At 38.0% G+C, this 27,900-nt stretch overlaps 1 protein-coding gene and 1 long non-coding RNA gene across 4 annotated transcripts; one reads left to right on the top strand and one right to left on the bottom strand.

The window, feature by feature from the left end:
• Window positions 1–249: 249 nt before the first annotated feature.
• LOC105838482 lies at window positions 250–22,650 on the bottom strand. 2 transcript variants are annotated; one of them, XM_012684062.3, is made up of 4 exons: window positions 22,232–22,650; window positions 9,685–9,881; window positions 8,432–8,693; window positions 250–4,825 (listed from the first exon to the last, which is right to left on the bottom strand). In XM_012684062.3, the coding sequence occupies exons 2-4, from the start codon at window positions 9,859–9,861 to the stop codon at window positions 4,767–4,769; spliced, it is 498 nt and encodes a 165-aa protein (XP_012539516.2). In that variant the 5' UTR covers window positions 9,862–9,881; window positions 22,232–22,650; the 3' UTR covers window positions 250–4,766. The 2 variants fall into 2 exon arrangements, with proteins under 2 accessions (XP_012539516.2, XP_012539517.2); XM_012684063.3 differs by lacking the exon at window positions 22,232–22,650 and adding an exon at window positions 12,831–12,968.
• On the top strand, window positions 18,188–27,513 carry LOC114255016. 2 transcript variants are annotated; one of them, XR_003626344.2, is made up of 3 exons: window positions 18,188–18,929; window positions 23,890–24,285; window positions 26,766–27,513. It is a non-coding gene; the product is annotated as an uncharacterized LOC114255016 (long non-coding RNA). The 2 variants fall into 2 exon arrangements; XR_004963159.1 differs by having other exon boundaries at window positions 26,740–27,513.
• The last annotated feature ends 387 nt before the right edge of the window (window positions 27,514–27,900 follow it).

Here is a 27,900-nt window from a genome sequence, read left to right as displayed (position 1 = left end):
ATTTTTTTAATCTTAAAACATTTTAAAATTTACGTTTATGAACAATTTTAGAACATTATTGAACTTAACATTATTGAAAAATATTCTACTTTATAAAAATTTGAGACATTTTCTAAAAAGATTGTAAAATTATTAAAAACTTTTGAAAAATTCCCAGAAATATTCTCATCGCAGGTATCTTCTGCGATGGAATTAAATGGTGCAAAAAATAAAATAATGCAGATAAACAGGACAAATAAACGAGGAGACTTCTGATGATACAGTTTATTAGCAGTTAGCATTGATTTGTGCATGAGGTACATGCGCCGATCCGCGCGTTTTATTTCCTTTCCACTTTTAATTAATATCCCTTTTTTGTTTTCCTTCTAGCTCAAATCCCTGAACGAATCGGATTCGCATAAGCACGCTCAATTGACAATGCAGAGGCGGGAGAAAAGGAAGCACCGGCAAGTTACGAATTAAGCGCAAGAAGATCGATTAGTTTACAAGTGGAGGAGAGGGAGAGAGGGAGGAGGAGGATAAATACCACGAACGCTTTACCGAGGTATCCATTAACGTTAGTTAAATAAATAAGAGGCGGTGCGTTTCTTTCTCAAAGAAACGGCCGGGCAATTCATAAATAATGAAGGAATGCGGGTGCCCTCCTTCCATTTCACTTTCTCCATTTCGGTTTCCGCGAAATGCATTTCGAAATATACTCCAAATGCACTCGAAAATGTATCACTAATGGTGAATTGCAATAATAACGAATTACTGGCAAACTCTGCGTTAATTGGTTACATGGTAAAATGTTTATATAGTGTGAGAAAGAGATTTGGCACGCGTGTTCCTTCGACTTAACTTAACTAAGGAATAGTAACAAAAATGTAATAATAACATAATAATAATAACATAATTATAATAACATAATAATAGTAATAATAAAAATAACAATATAATAATAATAGTAATAAAATAATAATAATAATAATAATAAATATAGAGACCGTATTGATTTCATATTCTAACTTGGATCGCGCGCGAGAGATTGTCTTCCATTATCGACGACTTCCCATTTCAGGATCTTAGCGTGTTCACTGTAAAACGTCGCGATATTTTGTCCCCCTCCCCTCTCCCGTCTTATAGTCGCTTTATTTTCCTCGCGAAATCCTCACGTGTAGTCCGTCAGCGATAGATAAAATTTGTACGTCGCAAGAGCGTCCGCGCGACGCAAGCGAGGAGGAGAGCTTTTCGTAATTCGTCTTTTCTTTTTCATTCTTACTCTCGACATTAGTTTGCGTCGCCCGTTACTGCTTATTATTCGACCTACTAGGCGCGACCGAGAAAACGGTTCGATTGGTGTCGATTAAATAATTGGCGCACAGTTGGTCAAGTTCCTCCTCTTCTTTTCTTTCTTTTCTCTCATTGATTGGCGCATATAAGTGTCTATATATATATATATATCATCCAGCATACCAGAAATCTTGCACATTGTCTCTCTCTCTCTCTCTCTCTCTCTCTCTCTCTCTCTCTCTCTCTCTCTCACACACACTCTCAACGTCGCGACGTTTGACTCTACCAACGTTCAAAAAACCGAAAGAACTCTCTGGAAATTTCTTTCTTCAGAAAAATTTATTTCTTGAGGCAAGTTAATTACGACAGTAATTTTTCTACGGGACAAGGTCTGTCGTTCTATGAAAATAAAGATTTAAAGATCCCTGCTAGAAGTAATCAGTCGATGTCGATCGATCGTTTTATTGAAACTTGCTACGTTTTCTAAATCTATTTCTACGTTTTGGGGAATTATTTTTATTATTTATTACTAGTAATTAAAGCTAGGGGGGGCTAATCGACTCTCTGCTATCGTAGAGCCTGTGATAGGAGAGAAAGCTGGGTCCAATATGGCTAATGTTCAACACTGTTAGGGACATTTTAATATTCGATAAATACACAAACCACTTGATTTTCGGCATAAGTCGCATTTATTTTTATCTCATAAATCTTCTCAAGCCTTTCGGTTACAACAACATATACTATATCTCTCGATGAAAATAATAACTGCTTACTTTTAATCGCCCAATTATTTAATTGACACCACTTTTTTTTTCTAAACGGTCGATGTGATTTTTTTTTTTGCAAAAAGAAACAACTATCTACATGCTCGTGCTCCGCCACCGACGAGGTACTTTCAATAAGTAGTTTTTGATTTTAGTGCACCGATCGATTTAGTCGGCATAAAGCCCAAGCGATGCTTTTCTCGTTTGTATTCCTTCCTTCCTTTCTTTCTTCCGCTCTGTAAAGAGGAATAACAGAAGCTCACTTTAAAATCTCGTAAAATGCCCTGTCAACTTTTTTTACTGTAAAAAATTAACATTTCGAATTGTTTGGCTTTTGACCTTTTGAATTTTGCCAGGCATTTCAGTCGCGTAATCAAAATATGAATCAAAAACTAATAAATCGTTAGCAACTCATAATTGGGACGTTCTTCTTGCTGTCTGTTCAAAATCAACGCATTTAAAATCTTTTAAAGGATTTCTCACCTTTTGCCTACCTTAGAAATACGAAGTCATATGCGATACATAAGAGAGAAGACATCACATCGTGGGATTCCTCGTTACATTTTTAATATCTAGCGAGCAAATATTAACTGTATCTTGTCGGATATTTTCTCATTTTCCGCGCCTTCACGATATTTTTACGATATTACGTTTGCAATTTACAAGATTGCTCTATATTTATTGCAATGTGCTATAATGTGCTATATTGGTACATTTATAACGATTTCTTTCAAAATTAATCCATGCAATAATTAACAACAATCTATTAATTATATGTAATAATTAATAACATATATAATTGTATTTAATTAACTAATAGCGTATTAATAACATATTTAAGAAATGAAAAGATTGTTGTAAGATTGATTACGGTATTTTTTTGATTTTATAATAAAAATCAGTTTATACGAGGATCCATACAATTTTTCGATAATATCGATTATACTGTTACACGTATATATATGTTACATTAACTTAATAGCGAGTGTTATTAGATCGATCAGATGTAGCGTATTCTTTGAGTGTGCATCTTACAAAAGATAACAAGTTTAAACTCGGAATTTTAACGAACTACAATCGGTAAAGATGCCTTTATGACGTCTTTTAGACATGCGGGAATTTTTATTGTCTGGGAATTTTATTGACATGTATATGTTATTTCTTTCTTTTTGTGAGATATATAATACATACTTCGAAGTACACTACAGATCTGATCAATTTATGATGCCGTTGACCCTCAGCAATATAACAATAAGAGATGTGTGAATCAGAGTTTTTTGAAGCCAAATTGGATTGAATTGAATTTCATTTCTTTGTTCGAATTTGAAATGGAATTGAATCCGGTCGAATAAAATAAAATTTAGTGTTTGCTACATAACCTTTGATTAACAACATAATTTTATTCAATATTAATATTAATAGATAATTACAAAGGCTTTCTGTATTGTAAGAAAAATATAATATCGAGATGATATAAGGTCACCTTAAATATAATTTTATAAGGTTCCACAAATATGTAAAACGAACTTTTTAAGCTCGAAATGTTTGATTAATTCGAATTCGAATCGCAAATTTTACCTAATTTCACTTCGAATTAGTTCGCACATCTCTACATAACAACACTATGACTCCGTTACAATATTCCTGATAAAATCATATCAGTGATGAGAATTTAAACTTCGAAACGTTCGATTTCTTTTTTTTTTCCGTTTTGGCCTTAAAAAAATCGGGATATTGCGATATGCCGGTACACAATCGAAATCACATCGCTGTTCGCGCGTTCCTCCACTTAAAACAGTACCTCGTCGTTGATCGTTTCGGTATATATCTCTAGCAAGGTGGTCAGCCACAGACAACCGTACGTAGTCGGGCAGCTCGCGCGGATCTCGTCCGAACCAGTCGGACGGTGTGTGCCGAGGACGGTTTCGACATTACAAACGTTTCTCTGTGTGTTTTTTTTCCTTCTTTTTCTTTGCTGAGTATTTTTTTCTCTCTTCTCTCTACACACGCACACGTTGTTCCGCACCCTCGAGGAGAGGGTGCTTCGTTGCAGCAACGGGAGAGGAGGGTGGGGGGGATCGACGTTTGTTAATGAAGCGCCTGATCGCGGTGATCGAGCGACTCGCGCTGTTTCACTTTTCGCACGTAGATATCCAACGTGGCGTGTACGTATGTGTGTGCGTATGTGTGTGTGTGTGTGTGTGCATGTGTGTAATACTGGTGACAATCATTGTCCCGAAGGGATAGCAAGGAGGAGCGGCAACTTTTATCAATAAATTCCACGTTTCTTTTGCAAATGGCGCAAACCTTTTTACCTTCTCTGCTCTCCGCACTTGGCCGTACTTTTCGAGGAGAAAAGGGCGCTTTGATTTTGGTTTGTTCTCGAATTAAGTATCTTAGTTCGCTCTTATTGCTGAACTCACAAGAACGTGTCCGGCGAAACGATTTGGATATCAGATACGGCAATTTTTTACCCCCCCCCCTCCTTTTTTTAATGAAGAGGATATTTCGAAAGAGAAAAAGCGAAATAATTAGAAACTGACCGCTCGTCGTTGCTACCTTCGCAACTTCAATTTTCGATGGACCGTGTGGCAAGCGGTTGTATTTTTTCATTTGGCTCATTTACTTAATTTTCTTTAAAGCACAAGGTGAGGTCTCCTCCTAGCTTCTCAACTCCTCGCCGCGCCCGCCGTCCGCTTCGAACTTCTCGCGACTGCCGTTTACGGAGATTTATTTCGATTGCCTCTTACGTCCCATGTTGCAGATCTTGAAGTGGCACAGGGACATGTCTGAAACACGAATCGCGTCCATTATTCCCGCCGCTGTCGCAGCCGATCGCCTTATACCGCTCTAACTATTAGTAGCTTCGACAACTTAACGACAAAGTAACTTCTCTACATGTATATTTAATTATATTTATGTTAAAATTAATTCAAGTAGCGCGAATCGCTGTCGCCTCGCATGGAAATATATTCCGTGCGTAAAATCTCGTGAATGAAAAGCACTATTTTTGAATAAGACATTTTATGCAGGGTTAATGTATATTATCGCGAGAGAATTATGTTTTTAAGCAAAGAGATTTTATCGGACATCGCTACGCGTGTTTTACTGACATAGTTAGAAATTTATAGGATCTGAAAATTAAATATTATTTTAATTAAAAAAAATTAATTGGCGCATGGATGAAAAGTCACTCGCAGTATATCATTTTATTGAAACCAACGAAATTGCTGCTATCTTGAATTGCAAATTAATATGATTAGATATGACGACCCGAGTAGAAAATTTTCTGGGAATAATTTATCGTTATCCAGAAACTGGCTAGTTTTTACTGGTTAAGATTAATTATGCAGTAACTGTTCCTAAACTGGACAGAAAAATACTGACTATCGTTTCGTCATCTCTTACTAATCAGAAATTAGGCTAGAAAAAATGGTAAGTAAATGCTGCGCAGTTTCTTTCCAACAAAAACTTGAAAAATACACTGCAGTGTCTCTTGCCCAGTTCCTGATCATATACTGTTTAAGAAAAAATAATAAGTAAACGATAGGCAGGAATTATACCAATCTTTAACAAAGCATTATACTTAAGTAATTCTAATTTAAAGAAACTCTCGATTGAAATATATTACTGTGATATTCCTTATTTTCGTCAATGCATTAACACAGAGACAATTAATAAAATTTACTTATTAGTAATAGATCTATTATTTTAAATGAAATAGTATGAGATTAATTAAAGAAATATGCTCGAACAAATTTCTAGAGTTAATCAACTTGAATCGCACGCAATGTGACAGTCTTATGCGATGTAGCTCAAGTTAGGAAAGAATAAAAGTTGCACTTATCAATCCTCAGATGAACTATTTGATTCTTAAATCATCACGTTAGTGATCGTGTTTGTGTGTTCATGAATCCTGAGATAATCCCACAGGCTAATGGCTATAGAATCTCAGAGCCTTGATGGGATGAACATCGCTCTCTTTCTCGTATTTCAAGATTGATAATTGGCCAGACTCCAGGAACACACAATGTAAAGAGAGCAAACTACTTGAGATAAATAAACTGATTAATTTTCGAATTATAGAAATTTTTAGATAGACAATACTAAACCCATATCTTTTCATTTCAAGAGTTGATTAACTTCTGAACTTTTCGTTGCTACCGAACATAAACAACAAAAGAGAGAGAGAGCAAAAAGACTATCACACTTGGTAATGTCACATGAGTAATTTGAGATTATATTTATTAAAATTTCTGAGATCGGCCGGTCAATCAAATGAAAATGTCCACGAAATCTTTTCACACGTCGTTTGAGGATTTTCGATAAGAGAAACTGTTGTTTGTTTCAGTCGCAATTTTTTTTTTTTAATTGAAAAGAATGCAATGTTCATCGGTGCCTTTACTGGCGATTGTCGTGTTGTTTGTTTTTAAATAGATTATTAGTGGATTGCTTGTTCTCTGTCAGGTCATATAGCGTATCATAGGCGGCGACAAATGGCGTTTCGAGGGCATGGCGAGGAAAATATTTGAACTCGAAGTGTTTTCTAAAATGGATTAAAATTGAAAGCAGCGAATTAACTACTGTAAATGGAAAAACTTTTTAAGAAACGCGACACGAACTACCGCAGTCATGTATATTGAATATATTAACAATTTCGGAGTTGCATTTATATTTAAACGAACCCACTTAATTTTTAAATATTGACGAACTATCCCTGCTGCAAGTAAAACGACAAAAAGTTGCATTCGTTGCATTTAATGACCGACACGTAATTAATGGTTAAAGTCGCTTGTCATCTAGTTTACGTGAAAAATCCACGATCTTTCCTTTGAGTTCGAATCGAGGAATCAATTTCGCGGAATCAATCAAGAAAGGCACGCGCGTAAAAGAGAGAGAGAGAGAGAGAGAGAAAGCAAGAGAGAAAGAGAGTGAGAGAGAAAGAGAGAGCGCGCGCGAAAGACATGTAATGCGTCACGCCTCAATTGTCCCAATCAATTGATGATCGCCTTCGGTCGATCGAACACGGCGCAGATTGCCATATATACGCACGTCCGTCACGACCGCCGAAAAGAATTTACTCGTCGGATTAACGGTATCCGAGAAACTCGCCGTTTCAAATTTCTGGACGCGGGGGAAAAGGGGGAAGGCGAAAAATCCTGCAATGTCCTCCTCGGACCGTCTCGCAATCAAGACGAACATATTCTCGAGAGATTGCCCTCCCCTTAAAAAAGAAGAAAAAAAAATGAAAAAGAATTCCCCGCGAGATTTTCCGAAAAAACGTGCGCGGCATAATCTCCCGATTCTCCCGGAATCCAGTCGACTAATCCCGGGACGAGCGATCACGGCCGAGCGAACCGTCCCACGCGTCCCACGCTCGGAAAATCCGCGGGAAATGATACGCCGAAATGATCCCGAATGTCCCAGACGTGTCTCCTCCAGAAAGATATCGCCGACGGGCGATGTTACCGAAAACGCTTTCGTGTAATATTTTTCTCTAGGGTGCTGCTCGTTTTATTCTCGCACTTTATTTTGTTTTGTTTTATTCTATTTCACACACACACACACATTTCATGGTGCGTTACTCTTGATTTTTTTTCATTATCACAAAGCTCCATAAAGTTCGTTGCATATCAGTTTAAATCTTTATTTTATTTAACCGCTTGTCAATTAATTTGACGTGATCGTTTATCTCCTTTCGAAAAATATTATTATCTAGTACAGATCTCGTTTTACTCTCTTTTCGCGGAATGTATCCATCTTAGGACGTTCCCAGACAGTGTAAAATATTTATTATATATGTCCTCTTAAATATTTAAAAAACTTATTTTTTTATATAGGGATTTAATAGAATTTTTTTATTAAGGTTTTTGAATAATATAAATATCATTATTTTAATATATAAAATAAAATTTAGAAATGCATTAAAAAATATTTTTAATATATATATATAATATATCAATTTTAAACATTTTCCAGTTATAAAAATATTTAAAATAAATATAATGTTATAGATATATATAATAATTAATTAACCATCAATAGATATCGGGAATCAAAGTAACCTCAAAAAATTTTCAGATTCAAATTTCGCAATTAAAACTTCGAAAAGTGGAAAAAGGTGAAAAAAGGGCCTTTTTTGTTTTCCTTTCCTCATAAATATTTTTCAATGTGTTGAAATTAACATTTTATTACGTAAACCATTAGAGCATATTTTAGAATACTTGAACTATATAATGAACAATAATTCTTTCAAAATACTTAAAAAAATGTTTTCTAATGCTGTCTGGAAATGAGGCGCCGAGATTTCCCGCGGAATTTTCTTCTAGGACTCGACCCGAACACGCAACGTTCCTTCGCAACCGCGGGAAATAAAGAACGCAGGGAATACTCACAGCTGACCGTGTTCATGCCTTCTCGCTTGCGCGAGTGCTGCGGGTCGTGAATAAACGGTTCGGGTTTCGGCAACGGTTCCGGTTGCGATTCCCCGACGGGATAGTCCGGCGGCAGTTGTTCCACCGACATCGCGCTCTCCTGCGCCCGCGCCTTTGTCTCCAGGATCTCCTGGATCGCAAGCTGCTCGTTGTTGATCTCGTGCTCCTGCTCGACCAGTCGGTGCTTCAGCTCCGACAGCTGCTTCAGGCGGTTTATCAACATCTGCGCGCGACCAAGAAAAAGTAAAGGATACGATTTAAAAAAATAATTAAATTAATATGACCTTTTAAATGTAATTTCTAGAACACTACTATTACTTCCGCGGTTGGTCACCGAGTAGAGAAGCTTTCGAGCAAGCTTTTGAGAAATTTTTCAAATAGGCAATTTCACGGTACAGGGATCCATTTATTCGGATTATTTTTTTTTGCTCTCTTTGAGAAAGTCATCTGACTACTAGAGGAGGAGAAGGTGGTAATATGGCCACCCATTTATATTTTATTTAATAATTTCGTTAATAATCAATGTTTTGAGTTGAAATTTTACGATTATATTCATCAAAGTGTTACTCATTATATTTTCAATTTAAAGTTATAAAATATTTATTATATTATATATTATTTATAAAAATGTAATGATACTGTATAATGGGCCGAAGAGAAATAGGGAGGGTGACATGGCCACCACAAAAATAAATGTAAAAAAATTGATTTTGTTTAAAAAGGTCACAGTATTTTGTTAGAAACATATATATTTATATAAAATAAATTGTTATATCGAAACAGGTGATTTTTATTCACATTTTATGGAAGTTAAATAAAGCTGAATAAAGAGTTAAATAATAAGAAAGTAATCAAGTGTACATACATTTGGGTAATAATGCGGTTAAGTTTAAAAAGAATGAGGAAGTATGTGTAATTAAATGTTGAAATGTACCTTTAAAAATTTTCAAAATTCTTAAAAGTAAAAATGTCTTATAACAAATGTTGACTGTTGTGTTTTGCCATATTAGCATCATTACAAAACAGGCTACTATCAAATAATTACTAGAATTCGTCAGCTAATGACGAAGATAATATGGGTGACCGTATTATCCGCACTGGCCATATTATCACCTTCTCTATTATCGGTCTCTAGGTCAACGAAATTTTCGATAATAACTTCACCGGTTATTGACCGGAAAGTATGTAGCTCGTGCAAATTAAGTTAGACTCACGATATTTTCCGCCTCTTCCGCGGAATCGCCGTAGAGAAGCCCTGGCGGCAGCGGTTCCGGTTGCGGGAGCGCGTGGGCCCTGCCGCTGCCACTTGCGGCACAGGACAGCACGAGTAGCACCGCCAGCAGACACAGGCTTGTCTTAGCGGCGGCTCGTCGGCTACCTCTTACCGTCATTCCCTCGTATCTCGTACTCTCTATAAAAATAATAAAAAGAAAAGCATGCTCGTATAAATAGGGATAATAAAGAGGAAATTATTGTTCTTTTAAATCTCGTGGAGTAAAAAGTCACGCGAAAAATTGCACAAGCTCAATGTTCACTTTATTAAGTGGCGTTTTCATTCCGTGCGATTTAGAGAGTAAGCGACCGTAAGACGGAACGTAATTACTGTTACAAAAGAAAGAAAGAATTATGCCCGTACACTGAGAACTGTTAGAGAAATTATGAAGAATGTATTTCAGAAACTATTGTCCTTAAGTTGGACAGGATTTCTTTTCGAAATTCGTTTTGTGTTTCTAGAGAATGTCTCACGTATTTTTGTTATTGATTGTTCGCGATTGACTCGGATCAAGATGTTTTCTTCTCTTCTGAAAGAAGAACTGGATCCCGCCGGATCAGAAGGGAAATCTTTTCCCTTCGGACAACGATTGTCGCGACAACGCTAGGCAATTTCTTTACGGGGGGGGATAAAAGCTTCCCCCTTGCGGCCGCAAGGAGAAAAATACATAACAAAATGTTGCAATGAGCGAAAACCGCAGCAACACCGGAAGGAACTCACGCGCAACAAGAGAACAAGTCTTCTTCTCTTACGAAAGAATTAATCTACATCCGTCGAGCGGAGAAAAAATTCTTCTCTTTGAGGTAAATGTAATGACAGCGATAGCAAGAGCGCCGAAAGGGAATATACACGCGCAAGGGAGACGGGCAGAAGGTGGGTTGATACATCGCGAAGAGGATGGAAAGTAAACACAAGCGGGAGCCTCGCGATTTCTCTCTCGTCACCGCGACCGACAGATAAAAAGTTCCGGGGTTATCGCGGAGAGAGAGAGAGAGAGAGAGAGAGAGAGAGAGAGAGAGAGAGAGAGAGAGAGAGAGAGGGGGGTAGGGGGTAGGGGAGGATGATCGGGAAGGGGGGAGGGAGACGAGGCAGAGATCGCGCTCGTTAAGGTTTCACGCGTTCAGCCTAATTGATTTTTCGGCCCGTCGCGGGACGGGGACCCAGATCCGAAATCTCACCCGGGGGGGTGAACGAGGGGCGGGCACGCGGGCGGGGCGATCCGCGAGCGAGCGGGGCCTCCTCCCCCGGGGTCACCGGGTGCGGATTATCCTCTTGACCGATACGGCGTTATCGCGTTATCGGTGTGTGTGTGACGGGTTGTGCGTGTCACGTGATAAAAACGGGGAGTAAAATCGAGGGACCGCGAGACCGCGCGGGTCTGAATGTTTATCGGCCGAAACGAAGTTGCGCGATATCTCCGCGTCACATTACGGTGACGATAGCCGCGGAGAGGCGGCCGGAGATAATGACAGATGCGCGACGCGCGGACACGTCGCGCGCGCGTCACCAGTACAATAACGATAATAAGCAACACTGTAATGAGGAAAATAATAAATAAATGTCGAAAATCGACGGTCAAGCAAGGGTCGCTCGAGAGAGAGAAAGAAACAGAAGAAGAGAGAGAGAGAGAGAGAGAGAGAGAGAGATGCGGCTCGCGCCACGTTTAAAAGATTATTTATAGATTCTAAATCGATTTCGCGCGCCGTCATTTGCCGGTCACGAAGGCCCGCGTCCATCCGCGTCGCAAACAAAACGATTAGAAGTCAATTCGCTCGCGCGCGCAGATTCGTTCGCTTTTCGACGCAGAAACTCGCCGCCGTCCTCGCCTCCGTCGGCCGTCCGGCGATCGTTGAGGAATTATTCGGCGCGGCGAAAACAAACGGCGACTTTTTTTCTTTTTGGCTCCCCTTTACAGAAGTTCAATGCGTGGCAGTACTTCTATTTTTTTTTTAAATTGTTTGGCGTAAGCAAAATTTCACTCTGCTCAAATTTTTATTTTTATTAAATAAAGATTTTAACAGTTAAATATATTCTATAAGGCTCTAATAAAATCAATTAAAATGAAGAACAGGCAAATGAGCCATTACTAGATGTCGTTGTATTATATCGATAAAATTTAAACAAACCAAATAAACGTTTCGATCTGTAATCAGATTGTTATTAATATTACGAGACAGACATGAAACAAGCAGGAGATTTTAACAATTAAGTTAAGAAACTGTTTGGTAATATATATAGAGATGTTAAAAAATGACCCTGACATTTTCTGAATTTTTTGAAAGAGAGAAAGTACTCGGATTGTGTTAAATCTCTGTAGGGTTCAATTGAACACAGGGAAAAGTATCTCGAGTTTGTCGCGTCGGAATTTAACCCGTTTCGATTATTTACTTTGCGAAGAGTATACTGAGATCGACGGGGAGAAATAAAATGTGATCGGCGCAAGCGAATCTACCTGACGACTTTTACTTTTAATTCGATATATATATATATATATATATATATATATATACACAGGGTGTTCCAAAACATGTGGGTCAACGCTCGTAAGAAGGTAGGAGGGATCGAAATGAACATAAAAGTCCAATATTGTTTTGGGTTAAGTCCACCAATATTCGAGATATTAACGTATCTCTAATCTACAAATAATCTAATTAATTTCTATCTTAATTGTGAACAGTAAATTAATGAAAGCTTATCATACATTCACGATAGATTTTTTCTTCTGTGTTATGGCTCGAGCGGATCGAACTCTTCCCTCGACGCGCTCTCATTCGCATAATTTGAAAATCTAATACTTTGATTATTGGTGGACCTAACTCAAGACCTAATCAAAGATAATATTGGATTTTTACGTTTATCTCGATCCCTTCTATCTTTTTACTAGAGCGTTGTCCCACATGTTTTGGGACACTCTGTATATATTTGAGTTACGAGCAAGGATTAAATTAAATTAAAACCCGTTTCAATTCGAATGAGTCACAAGGAAATCACGTCGATGTCGGGTGTCGCGCGCAGGAAAAAAAGAATTGTTCTGCCGAAAAACGGGGATCGGGATCGGGATCGAAATCGCGCGCGAGCGTAACTTACTCTGGTCGAATCTCTCTGGCGCCGAGAATCCTCTCGCGCTCTATCTTTCGCCGACGGTGCGACACGCGGTGGTAGAATGAGCGGCGAAGGGCTGTTGCACCCTCTATTATACCCGCGCGCAGGTATCCTCCTCCGCAACCCGTGTCCGCCCTCTGCCGCTCTGTAGTAGGTGTCCGACGTAGGTAAAGAGAAGAAGGGTTGCTCGATCCCTTCTTCCCCCCGCCCTCCCTTCTACACCTCTCCCTCGCCCTTGTCTTTTCGTTCCCTCGACGGAAAACGCACGACGCGTATTTCGCACGCACGTTGTTCGTTATAGAATTGTCTCCTTGACACGCCGGACATCACGCAGTTAGAGCCGACTTGGAATCCAAGCAAAAACGCCTGATGTCGCGCGAACGGAATTGTGGGATGACGAATTTTCTTTCGGGGAACGAAAGAAGAGCAAAGTCTTCGATCTGCGCGCATCGTGTTTTGATGTCTTTACTCTACTCCGGCCGTCGGATTCAGATTCACTTCGATATTCCTCTCTCGCGAGAGTTTTTTTTTTTAAATCGCGACTTAACTGTGAAAACACTCTTATTATTGATTGAGGATTCCGCTAAGATTTTCCGAAGAAAGGCAAACTAAAAGAATTCCGTGACCTGGTCTCGGTGAATTATTAGAAAAGCGTAAGAATTTCTGGATCAGTTTCGCGTTAGAAAATCAGACTTTTGTGCACGACCGTGAATGCCTGGTTATTCAACTCTCAGGGCCGATTTCGCCAATCACGGTAGACCAACTGACCAATCAAAGTTATTAGGACGGCCAGATGTGAATGCTTTAACATTAAGGATGACAAGGACATTCGCATTCATTCGGTCTAACCATGATTGGTGAAATTGATCTTTAATTCTTCTTTAATTCATCTTAGATTCGTAGTCGGTGCTGCAATCGCCAGTCGCAAAAACAAACGGGAATAAGTGGAAAATTACCCTATGGGAATCCTAAACGTAAAACATCTAAGTTTGCTAATTGTTTTAGTAAATGAAAAGATAATCCAAAAACGAGTATTTCTAAATTCATTAGTAATTGCACATTAATTCTTACTTAATTGCCTTTAATTCTTACTTAATTGCCTGTAATTACAATAGTGTATTTAGTGAGGAAAAAAAAGATCGAGAAAAGAAAAGGAAGATGTATATACAGTTGACTTGAAAAGAAAGCAGTTGAAGCGGGAGGTTTCACGAGTGCATTAAGCGGATAGCAAGTATACACATATAATAAGGCTGCCGATAGTCTCGGTAATGAAAACAAACAAATCAGGCGGCCGTATAGTTCGTTCTTCGCCACGCACATTCTCTTCCGAGTTCTGCTGGGAGATTTCGGCGTCTTGGCGGAAATGGGAGATGAAGGAGTCGCGCGTTTTAGGATCGCGGTTTCGCTTGAACCAGAAAATTCACGAAAAATCTTGGGGAAAAATGGATTCCGTTTTTTTGCCATACTTTTCCGAATTTTCGTTTTTATAAGACGACCAGAAACTTTCATTGTCCCTTACGTTAATATAATTTGCCAGTGTGGCCCGCTAGTTGTTGTCACAATCGGAAAAAAAGTGGAATAAAAATCCGAGATTTTTCCGCGAAATTAAGAACGCTTAACGTCGCGATGAGCGAATGCTTATAATTAGACGTTTAGCAACGTTCGGTCCTATGTCGCGAGCGGATGGTGACACTCGAGATCGCTTCTTATCGCGACGCACAGGGGCGGAGGGGGTGAAGGGGGAGGGTACACTCGCGCGATACGGGAGGGCGCGAGCTCTCGAGAGATTATCGAGATCCGATGTGGAGATTCCTCCTCCTTCGCTTCTCTTTCCTCCTCTCTTCGCGCGAGATCGCGTTTCTGACGAAATTGTTGGTTCTGTGAGTAGAGAAATCCGAGTATCCTCGATCTCGATCGACCCCAATGGACGATCGGGATCGCCTGATAAGACGTCGGGCAGATAAGGCGCAGCGAAGAGATCGTCTCACTCTTCGCCAACGAAAGTCAGAGAGAGATTGATTGATTGATTGATTTATTATAATAACGCCCTAGCAAGCTATGGGGCAAATAAAGATATACATTTGATAATTACAATGCAACAGAGGATAAACAATGTCAGCAAAATACTTAACTAAGTTAACAATGTTACTTATATGAACAACATTTTTGAGTAAGTAAATAGTAAGTAATAAATAGTAAATAGGCTAGAAGTAAGTACTAATATTATAATACAACTATTTAGGTATATCTATAGACTACACTGAGATAAAAAAATAGTTGCATTAACTATAATTTATAGTTTTTTTTTGGTCGTAACAATATTTTTATAGTTAAATTAACAATATAAATTATAGTTAACTTAACACTATGTTATTGTTACAATAGTTATAGCATTCGTTCATACAACCATATGTATGGTTAAACGTGCCATAATTGTGATTTATGTATGGTAGAATATGTATGGTAGAAATTGTTATAATTTATAGTAAACTTTTTACCCTGTTTGGCACAACTATACATATATGGTTATTTACACTAACATTATAGCAATAATAGAGAGAGAGAGAGAGAGAGAGAGAGAGAGAGAGAGAGATGCGACAGCGTTTCTCTATGTTACTCCGAGAAGGATTACCGTACTCGAGTCTCGTGGGGAGTCTAATGAGAGCTTAATAACAGATTATTGACATTATACGTAGGCTTTCGGCCTTGCGAGATGCGTACGGTGCCGCAGCTTTCGAATCTGCGCGATTCGAGATTTCGCCCATGTCATCTCGATATGTTGACGATGCATTTCTACGAATTCAAATCGGATCAGGCGAGATGAGAGATCGTCGTGAGGGTGGGAGGGAGGTCGACTATCCGGCCGCGGAACAAAAGTTCGACCGACATTTCGCTCAACGGGGCTGTAAGCCCCGTTGATAGAAATGTCCGATTGTCCGATTGTCCAGCTCTCGCGTTACGTCGCCGACGTAAAAATGCAAACTCGATCATATATTTCCTCACGTCGCGTGGACGGAGGAAAGGAGGGGGAGGGGGAATCTCACGCTGTGCGTCTGTGTTTGGGGGTTAATTACTTAATACCCTACGTGCACGCCATTTACGAGAGCGCGCGGTACAGTGGGATTGCGCAACCACGCGCTCGCTTTGTTCGCCTAACGTTCACGAAGAAGCGAGCTTAGCTTGCGCGCGAAATTAATGCAAAGCTAGCTGGGGCGTATAGCGTATGCGCGATAGATCCGCAATTGATCCCCGATTTCCTCCCAGTTACGCGCGTTCGAATGCTGTAACGCTCGAAACGAGGAAGGTGGAAGGAAGAAAGGAAGAAAGGGGAAGGGGGAGGGGAGGGGGCGAAAGACCCACGCGTGGAAACCCTTGCTGGAACGTTTGTGAGAAATCTGACGCGACAATACGCACATGGTAATTAATATCTAGAATATTCTATAATGCGCGGTAGGGAAGACAATTTAAATCCCGCGCTTTAAATCGATGGGACCTTGTTAGTTTTTGCAGTGCCATGTTAATATCTACCATGCGAAGAGAAGAATAAGCTTGCCTCAAGAATACCTTTATCTTCGAAATGTTAAGCACTGAAGATTATGTAATGTTAAACGAACCGTTAGTTTGCTTACGTAAAGAAACTTCGCACAGTTTTATCAAGAAAAATATATTTTCATTATTTAATAACAGATTTCATGAATGGAAAAAATTATATAGAAAATAATAAGGATATCTTCAAACCGAGAATGAGAATTTTTTTTATATTAACGTTATTATCAAACGGTCATATATATCGTGTTAATTAGACAACGATAATATTGAAAAACAATGTAATATTTTGCTGAAAGGAGATACGAGTCATCAAATACATGACGAGTCTCTTCCTGGAACCTGGTCGTTTTATGCGTTCGCGAAGCTACGCGCCAGCAAGACAGATTGACGATTTCGCGGAGAATGTGAAGAGATTGGAAAACAATAATTGTCCGACGACGACGACGGCGGGAAAATCATTCTGGATAAGTTGGAGGCATTCGGCCAATTCTATAATTGTTCTGTATCGAGAGGTCTCTCTTGATTTATTTGCGATTCATTTGAATCTACATTCCTAAGCTCTTTTCGAAGATTGCAATTGAATAGAGAAATTTCAGTCATTTTTAAAATCTAATTATTAATTGAATTCTTTGAATTAATCTTTCCGTTACAAAACTGTCAGGAAATTATGACTCATCACAGTTCTCCGATTCTTAGCATCACGCTTTTTTTTTATTCTTACGTCTTACTGGTGAATTAAGATCTTATTATAGTAAACTATAGATAAAATAGTTAGAGAAAATTATCCAGCTGAAGTTTCGTTCTTGAAGCAATCGCGACGCGTAAAATTACTATTGCACATTTTGGTCGGGGAAAAATTAACTTTGAATCGAAGAATGTACCATTAAAAGAACGTCTGGTCTCTTTGGGATCTTCCTATGTGTCTAAGCCTTGAAGTACGAGCTTCATTATCTCATCCGTAGATCCTCCACTGTGTCTACCGATTTCACGGAGCGAATTAACGTTCGCACCTAATCGATCGTATTCCCCGTCGCGTTATCTCGAGGCGAAATCGTCCATGGAAGAAAATCATTCAAAGGCTTTCCGGCTTTTCTCCTCGAAACTTCCGCGACTTCTAATAGGTTTTCTCCCTTACGAGTGGAGCTTTACAACAGAAAGTTACAAAGAAGCTCGACGCTTATGAGAGAAAGAGAGAGAAAGAGAGCGAGATATTGCCATCCTAAGGGGGTGGAAAAGTTCATCGATATTGAGATATAAGAATACAACGTGTTACATTGTACCGTTTCTATTGCGTAATTTCATCCTGTAATTAGAAATCGCTTTGCGGGGGTGGATATTATTCCCGAACGTACGTAGGAAGCAGGATTTTGTCGAGAAATTTCGTTATTTTGATCTATCAACAGTTGTTTTTACACGAAAATTTTATTATAATAGCATTTAATTTTATTACGACTGAAATAATAAGTAATACGTCGAGTTTTTTTAATATTTAAGTTTCAAAAATATATAAAAATATTACGGAAAGATGGTAAAACATACATTAATCGCATTGGTAAAGGATAATAAAAATAAAATAGAATTGATAAATGAAAACATTAATGATTTGGTCGCGCAAACTTACTTTATATTAAAATCATAGAGGTAAAAGTTATTAATCATTTTACATTATAATAAATTAATTGTTTTAAAACACTTTTAAATAATAACATTAAAAAAATAAATTGCAAAATAATTTATATGTAAGATTTAATGATTAGATTAAAATAGCATTTTTTACTTGAAAATACAATTGTATTAAATTGTTAAAATGTTTTTATTATTGTTTTGTTTATTGACTAGTACAGTAATCTTATTATATTATTATATTGTATTACATATTAATGTGAGCTAATTTTGGACATACGTATTGCTCCAATAAAAAAAAAAGAGATAATTTACCATATATAATATATGGTATATGGATAAAAATTAAACTGTGCGATGAAATTCTCTTTGAACGTTTTACGGGTTTGAAAATTGGAAATTTTTACACAAGATTTTTTGAACACTCCAGATTATAAATTCTAAGTTCTAGATTTTAATTTATTTCCCAACTTATATCGTTGCGTGTGAGAAAGTTATCTTCACTTTTTTCGGTTTTGCCAGTCATGATGCTCTTGTAAGACACGTACGTTTGTTTGAGAATTTATTTAGGTAAATAATACATTGCTAATTGATAGCGCGTGACGAAATTGATTAAGGACGCACAACGAAGATAGAATTTAATCGGGTTTATCTGCGCATTATTCGGTAATAACGAGGTTGCCGATAACTTCCGAGATCAGAGATGCTTCGGTGACCTCGATAAGAAGATTACAAATTGGCAAATCGTTTCGTTTGCGTAGCGTATCTCGAAAAAAAACCTCGGGTCTTGTCTTTTACGCGATCAATCTGCTTCTCTCTTTCTCGCGACAGGACGGTGAGAGGAGACTTCGCGCTCGTCGTCCCATTGTGCTTCTTAGTACAGAGAAGAATGGATAGATTCGCGTCCAAAAGGTGAGTGCCTTATTAATCAGAATTCTTATTATATTTTCACGAGAGGTGTCGAGCTTGATGCGGAGGTGTTTATTAACGATTTCTCTTGCTTTCTCACATTAAAGATGTATCTCTTCGCAGAGAATAGGATTTTTTGAAGAATGTATGTTTCATCGTGATACGATGGACATATTGTGGTTAAATGCGGCGCATGAATAAAGTTTTTGCGTAGTTCGTTTTCCTTGGAATAATTTTAAACGCGCGAATGAGAAATTGTTGCAAAGTTTTGCTGTGAAATATTACAGGATTAGGTAAATTAATATTTTTGAAAACTAAATTATGTTAAAGTGGATGGCTTGTAAAATTAATTAATTAAAATTAATCAAATTGGAATTTTTTTTTTGACGAGGCAATCCAGCTAGATAAAGCGTCCCAATTTTTTCAGATATTGCGTTAGGGATAATAAAATTCTGTTATAATTTTTTAAGATCCATTCGCGTCTTGGAGTATCGTTCCTTGACCTCGCCAATCCTCCCCCTTCCTCGTTTCATTAAACGGAAACATGTTTTTTTTTTTGCATAAGTCGATTCTCCCCGCCGTTATGCATGCGAAAGTATTAAGATGAAGTTATCGAAAAGTCACAAAGTCATCAATACTTCATGAGACGTTTGATATCTTATCCTAACATATTTGACATCAAATATGATGTTTCGTCTACCGTTTTACCTTACATTTTTATACGTGGAATGACAAAAAGGGGATATACGTTTTGAAAAGATTTCTAACTGTTAAATGTAAAGAAAATACGAGAATCCGAGAGTAACAAGAATAACGAGATTATATTTTTTTCGTTGTGCAAAATTTGATAATAACTTTTCGTTAGCCTTACATTATATTAATTTCAATTCGTATAATTATGTGAGTATTTATGTAAATTATGTACACAGAAATGCAGATTTTTCAAGTTTCCGTCTCAATAAAAAATTCCTCGTACAGTGCTAAATGAAGGCGCCACTTCGTTGATCATGCTACTTACTCATGAGACTTATCGTACTTATGATTTTGACCGGAAATGCGAGTTTATAATTGGAGCGCCATCCGATAGCGGTATCGGATTTATTTTCGTGCAAAAGAAAAAGAAACACGGATGTCTCCTTTGACACCGGCCGCACGATACACAAAACACACGAGATAGCCCTTCTTCAATCAAGTTACTTGTTACGAAACAAAAGTATCTTGCGGTATCCGTTAAAAGTTGCTCGATCATTTAGCAACTCATTCAAATGTCATCGTAAAATGTTTGAAGGATCTAAGGATTTCAGCTTTTTATATATTTTTTCTTCTTTCTCGGACAGATAATAGCAATATCTTCAAACCAAGGAACTTTTAATACTATTATTATAAAAAATTATATATCACGCTCTTTAGATGATTATTATAATGTCGAAATAAGAATATATTTTAAAATTTAAATTACAATTTAAAATTATCAAATTCCTTAAAGAAGATTTTATCGAAAGAATAAATTTTATGCCAGTTTATGCCAACCACAAAAGAAGTAATAAACTTGATCATTTATTATTTATTAATATTGCGGGAAATACTTTCTTGTCCACGCTTATACATCCTGTATTCTCATCTTTCCTTTTCTCCGCGCTTACATCTCGATCGGGCCAAAGAAATCAAAGCTTAAAAAAAAAGACGTTCGCACCCCCGCGTTCTTCGCTTTCAGAAGGTTGCTTCTGCTTCGCGCCGACGAACAGAAGAAGATGAGGGCGGGACGTGATGATTTGCGCGCGACAGAGGAATAAACCAGAATGAATCACGAGACCTCGTACGTCTCGTAGGTCGCGTGTTACGCGACAAAGAAGAAGAAGAAGAAGAAAAAGAAGAAGAAGAAGAAGAAGAAGAAGCAAAACGAGGTCTGAGGAGGAGAGCGAGTCTATCGCAGAATATTCAACTGTCATTCCATCAATGGGGGATTATCTGCACGGCGATGGACGGCGCTTTTCTTTCCTCCTTTAGCGTAAACACACCACGAGGTCTATTTCTTCTCCCCTCCCCTCCGCCGTACCGCCCCCGTGGGCCCGCGAAGCTCCCCCGCTTTTTGCGTTGCTTTTTTTTTTTCCTATATTCCGCCGCGATCCTCTTCCCCGCGCTCTTTTCCCCGAGAGAACTTCATCTTCCTTTCGCGCGATTTCTCCCCTCTCCCTTCTGCTCATTCTCTTTTTCCCGCGCATGCTTTTCTCAACGGCGAAGAGTGGGGAGGGAAAGACGGCGGTTAGTAAATATGCGATACCGGAATCGGATACAAGGAAACCATTAATCACCCGAGCGGGCGCGAATGGGACCCGTTAAGTGGAAAATTTTTACAGGGTTATCTGGACGGCCGGACGAAAGGAAAGGGGGGTCGCGAAAACTACCCGGAGCTCATCGAAGCTTCGCGAATCACCCTGAGTACGAGTCGCTCGCACGGGGTGGGCTTCTCCTTTTTTTTTTGGATTCCGTCGCTCGCGATGTCTATTCGGAATATCGAAGAGGGAGAAATTAAATTAATTTTGACTGCGAGCAAAGCTGTTCTTCCTTTTGAATTGATATTTCAAAGTTACATGGAAAGAATTCTCTCTTAAAAATTATCCTGAAAATCGTGGTAATTGTAGGACAGCGTAAACCTTGAAAAATTTTACTGTACTTTTGACAAAATTTAGTAAAATTTTAATAAAATTTGGCAAAATTTTGTAAATTTTACTATACTACTAACAAAATTTGCTCAAACTTTGCCAAATTTTTTATTAAAATTTTATTAAAAGTATGGTAAAATTCTTCAAGGTTCACGTTGTCTCGCAATTGCCACGATTTTCAGGGAAAAATTTTTAAGAGAAAATTCTCTCCGTGTATATTTTCGATTATTGAGTTATTATATCTTTCGTGCGTAAAACTTATTCGAGTAAATATTTCAACTGCTTTTGTGCGGAAAACGTTTAGTACTTAAAGTTATTAATCCTATGAACATCTCACGTTGAATAATATCAATTATTGCCTTAGGCCTCGTCCGGATGAATAGGTAATAACGTAGTCGCGCTTCCGCGCGCTCTGTTTTAGCCAACTTCAAATATTTGAAGCTTCGAAACTTCAAACCTTCGGAGTTTACCTCGAACTTCGGAAGCTTTGGAGAAGAATTCGAAGCTTAAAACCTCCCAGGTTAACTTCGTACTTCGAGGATTCGAGGCTTTCAAATTTTGAAATTAATCGCGAAGCAAAGCGGCCCCGTGGAAACACAATTTTCATGGTCACGCGCGGGGGGGGGGCGGGGGGATACTCACTGTTGCTGTTGCAAGGGTTGACGAGAGATTCTTCACGTGGTTCAATAATCCCCGGTAGAACTCCTGCTTGCTTTGGAACTTCGACCCGCTCGACGATCCGCTCGGGTTCACAGCGCGGCACGCACAGCGCGGAAGGAAAGATCGGCCACCTTAACCGTTTGTCCTTTTATGTTACGTTTCGATTCGACGTAGAGATCCGATCCGCGACTACTTTACACCATCACCGGGTTCACGAGTTTCCTTTTGCATATATACTTTCGCGCATCCGTCTGTCGCTCTGTCTATCTGTGTCCCTTCCCTTTTGCTCTCCTCTCGCTTCTCGTCCTCTTCACGAAGTCTTTCGCCTTTTCTTTCTTGATCTCACTCGCCCCGCGGTTTTTGCGAACTATCTATCGATTCTCGGTCTCTCCGCCGGGACCCTCGTGTCTTATAAGCACTCGGATGTCCCCACCTCTCTAATCGCGCGGGGAGTCTCTCTCTCGGTCTTCCTCTCCGCGAAGTGTGCCCTCGCTGCCCCCGCGCGACCACGGCGAGCCCCCTTCTCGCGTTAGCCAGCTTGGCTCCAGACTATCGTCTCCTCTCTCACCCTCGTGTCCTCCTTCATCTCTTTCCTACTACTCCTCCACTGGTTCTTCTCCTCCGCCTCCTTCGTTTCCTCCGCCTTATTCCGCGCGCGAGTCCACGCGGGCTCTTTATCTCGATTCCGCCCCGACATTCTTCGCCGGCGAGGCTGAATGATTGCACTTTTCGCGCAATTATGATATCCATTTGTGATATTACGACGTTACAGTATCGTAACGCGATGTTACGACATTTCTGGACACCAACGCCAGCTAGGCAAGGAAAGAGAGAGAGAGAGAGAGAGAGAGAGAGAGAGAGAGAGAGAGAGGAGAGAGAGAGAGAGAGAGAGAGAGAGAGAGAAAGGGAGAAAGATAGAGAAGAAAAGAAAGAGGGAGAAGAGACGTAATGTTTATCGCATCGTGTAAATTCTTTTAACGAGTGACCAATTTTTTTCTGTCATAATCAACAAAATAAATATTTCACAGAGAAATAATTGCAAAATAATTTACGCAGTAAAACAGTACCCAGTGAGAAATAGTACATCGAATCGACATTGATTCGACATAGAAATCGTCACTTCGATGTCGATTCGACGTCGAATTGATGTTGAATTCATTATTGTTTCTCGCTGGGTAATAAATGTCATGGGACAATTCTCCAAGGGCCTATTGTTCCTTCAACTTCGGACAATGTAATTCATCTAGTGGATAAAATATCTAGGTCTACACGTGTTCATGATATTTCTGTGTGTACACTGAAAAAAAAAGTAATATATTCAATAATATATGTAGTTGCGGGCTGCTAGCTACAGATATACTCAATACAATAACATGCTATTGCAGTATCAACATTGTACTTGCATAGCAAATATTATTGTATTGAGTATTTTATGTAGTTGGCAGCCCGCAATTACATATGTTATTGGCTATATTACTTTTTTTCTGTGTAGGCAAAGAAGCATTTGTCCATTAGATAATCTAATTTATATCCGAGGACAACCGGCTCAAATTATAAGCGATGCGAGAAAAATTATATGAAGATATATGAAAGATAACTTGCAGAAGAACGAGACACTCAAGGAATTTTTCACGTTGTAGCTTCGACGCAACGAAAGTGTCGCCTCGCTCTGACGGGGAAAGCGTGCAGGCCAGGATTAATTCTTCGACACTCGAAACGATGTACGAAGAAGAGAGACACGGAGCGATTTATCTTCCGCTCTTTTCGGCTCTTTTTCGCGCTCAATGTCATACGCCAACCTGACGCAATCTTGAAGGCAAAAAAAAATCATCTCGTGAGAAAGAGAAGAGGAAAGAGAGAAAGAGAGAGCGAGAGAGAGAATTAGCTATCCCTATCGTGTGGAACGATATGCGTGCATCATTCCGGAGTCGATGATTGCGGCGAGCAAAATAATAACCAGGCGTCGTGGATGCCGATCGATCTTCGTGATCGTTGCGCTTTCTGATTGCGACAAACGTGTCACGGCAGCGATAAATGTACGTACAGTTAAAAAATTTGTGTTAAATTTAATAGATACCGCATGTCAAACGGTGCACAACAAATTTTCTGTTAAGTTAACATATTAAGCATATGTTAAATAACAACATACATATTATGTTATATTTTAACATAAAAATAAATGTAAATTTTATAATTTGACATAATTTTTATGTAACAATTTAATGAGAAAATTACGTCGAAATAACACATGTAACATGTTACTTTAACATTGTAGTAATGTTAATATAACATATAACGTGTTACAATAACATATTGTATATGTTATTTAAACTTATTTAACATGATCATAATATTATTTTAACATGTTATATATATATATATATATAAATTTAACATATCATATATGTTAAATAATAATTTCAGAAATGCTGAAAAATTTTTTTTTAATTGCATATATAGATTGTTTCAGAATCATCGATAAAAATTTTATGTGTGTACATATATCATTGGACTAATCAGTCCAATATTATAATATATGTGTGAATGCAATCATACTTGGTTCTCTGTTCTTGGCAAGCCCTTTTATTGATCTAGTAGGTGAATTTTTTTCACGAGAAATGCGCCATCTCGAAATAGATAGTCCCCAAAAATGAAGTGGTCCTTGTTAAAACCCCGATTGTAGAGTAAACTCAAAATTTTTTTTCTGTCAATTTTAACAGATAAATCCTATTACTGATAATCAGGAACATATTTATTGTGTAAAATTAAAAGTACGTGTACATGGTGTTACTTTTACATTTTTTTAAGTTATTCTAATAATTCAACACTTTACTTGAATTAACACAACATATATTAAAGTAACAAACAAACATGTTAAATTTTAACATAAAAGTTGTAACCGGGATATGTTTTAACAAGAAAACACAAAATTTTTTACTGTGTATATTTCACGGGAGGATCAAAGAAGAAAAGCGCGGGACGCGTGCGAGATTGAAACACGACCTAGAACGACGTCCGCGACGCGGAATTCGCTCCACCCCGTCGAGTAGGTCGGCCCTCTCTATTCTTAGGTACCTTTATTTACAAATTGCACGTCTAATCATCCCCGATCGGGGAGGGGGAGGGGAGGAAGGAAAGAGAGAGAGAGAGAGAGTGTGCGCGAGTGACGAAATCGAAATTCACGGAGGAATTTACTCCGGCTGTCGCGGAGAACAACATCGGGTAGCGTGCGGTAATGGATCGCGTCGCGATGCACGTGGCGGCTCGCTTGAAAGCCGCTGTTTTACTTTGCACTCAAATCCCCGGCGGGCGCTCTATTTTCGCCGATGATGAGGGATTCCGCGGACGCGTGCGAATTCTAAACGCGCGCGTCACACGGCCGCACCCCTCTCCCGTGCTTCGATCTCGCGCACGGGTTTGTCCTCGTCGAGGGAAAGGTGGCCGCCCCGCTGCCGTGTTTCACATCGTGTTCATGTTACACTAGTTAGCTGAAAATTAATAACTTTTAACCTTAAGTTAATTAATTTTAAGTAAATTTACATTAATTTGTACAGAGTAAAAAATTTTGTGTTTTTTGTTAAAAAATATCCTGGTTAAAATTTTTATGTTCAAATTTAACACATTTTGCTTGTTACTTTAACATATCGCTGCTGTTGCTAATTCACGTAAACTGTTAAATTATGTAATATTATTTTTTATTGAACGTAAGTAAAGAAATAAAGATAACTACGGTAATGTAATACACTAAATTTACTTTTAATGTGCAAAATATTAAAATTTCATGTACATGTATATTAATATGGGTTTCAGTTACTAAGAATTGAAATTTTACATGTGTGCATTAAAAGTACTTGAAATTTTAAGAAATTTCTAACAGTGTAATAATTGTGATCTTTTTGACGGATGAATCGCGAAATTATATGAGATAACAAGCAATTATACGATTTCGAAACAATTATCGTACGCAAATTGCGCTTATTAGGCAAATATTCGAGATAAAGAATGTTAATAGGAGGAAATTAATCACATTCGCAATTTTTCAAATCACTTCTTTAATTGCGCAATTTTTATCTTACTTTTCCTGGCGCGTGCACGTGGATCGGAACAACTAAAGTGAGTTTTCTTTTCATTAGCTCCTATCGGATAACTGTCTTTTTTAATTAACTTTATTCTCATGTCTTATTTTTTAAACATAAGGTTTTTATGTGCACAGATAAATGCATTGAGTGCATACAAGCGTGAGAAATCCGTCTTAATCGTAAAACTTAATCATTGAAAGCCGAGCGAAATTGAGCGATAAAAAGTTTTCGGTATCCCTATTTCTTCTTTAAAACATTGTTTATCTTAAAAAAAAGATTTGTATTTTTTCTTTTTTTATTGAATAAATTCTATTGGATGCTTAAGAAAAAGAAAGGGTAGAAAAAAAATTTTTATTAGACCATTAAATGCGAGACGTTTTTAGTTTTACTGAAAAGAATTTGTTTTTACAGATGGCTTTAAGTTTGATGTTTTGTAGTGCAAACCGTTGCTGACCGGCGCAACGAAGAGAACTTCCTGATAATTTATCTGAGCAAGCAGCTGATAAAATTGTTCGCGCGATTGCTGCTCTAGGACGAGGACGCGATGCTGGAGCATCTGGAGCAAGGTAGCGCTATTTTCAAGGAAACACATCGATCGTTTTGGCCACGTCGCTACGTCTAGGCAAGTTTATTGATCGATCTTTTCATTAGTCTTCCACTTGTGGCAGGCGAAGAAGTCTTCTCGGCATATTTATCAACGAAATAAAGTACAAATGCACCGCAATTACGTCGCGCGACTCCGAATTTTCCATTTGGAATATCAATGAGATATAAAATAACGATAAAATTTTATTATTGTCACATTTTGGTAATTAGCGTGTGGACTTTAAATGTCTGGAAGTTTATCGTATTTATTCGCTTTAATCACTATTACTTCTTATTATTTTTTTCAAATTTCTCTTATCACATTATACTTATTTTTATAACACATAAGATATGTGGACTTTTTTCTGTCAATTTTAAAATTGATTTAATTAACGATAATTAAAATACATTGTATATTTGCATTGCAAATTCAGTCTCGAGACGGTCCACCCACGGATGAGTACAAGATCTTTTAGATGTCAAAAGATCTGAAAGGGGTGGAGCGATGTTTCTTGTCGATCTTTTGGAGAAAAAAACCATGCTTATGTTAAAATAAGATAACTCTAACGTCACTCTTGACATCTGTTTTGCAGATTTTCTGTAAAATTATAAAACATAAAAAAAAGCATTTTTTAAACGTAATCTGTTTTTTAATTATTGACAAATGCAATAAATATTTTTTAATAAAACAATAATCGTTAAAATAATTATTAAAATAAACATTTTCATAACATTAAAATAATATTTTTTTAAACGTTCAAATAAACGTTTTTTTTAATGAATAAAAAGGTCTTAATCTATTATTTTAAATATTCTTAAATGTTTCCAAAAATGTTTTTCAAATAATATTTGTTTAGGGGTCATAGCTAAATCGGTATTTTTCGAATAGACTTCGTAGACGAGATGTATTCTTATTTTACAGATTACGACAAAATTCAGGTGTTGCTCATATCGGTATACACACGAAATTATTTTGAGTTTCAATCG

Source organism: Monomorium pharaonis, chromosome 5 (genome assembly GCF_013373865.1).
Source record: "Monomorium pharaonis isolate MP-MQ-018 chromosome 5, ASM1337386v2, whole genome shotgun sequence".
Taxonomy (NCBI): Eukaryota; Metazoa; Arthropoda; class Insecta; order Hymenoptera; family Formicidae; genus Monomorium; species Monomorium pharaonis.
The sequence above is the reverse complement of the archived record's forward strand: the minus strand, read 5'-3'. Positions and strand labels throughout refer to the sequence as shown.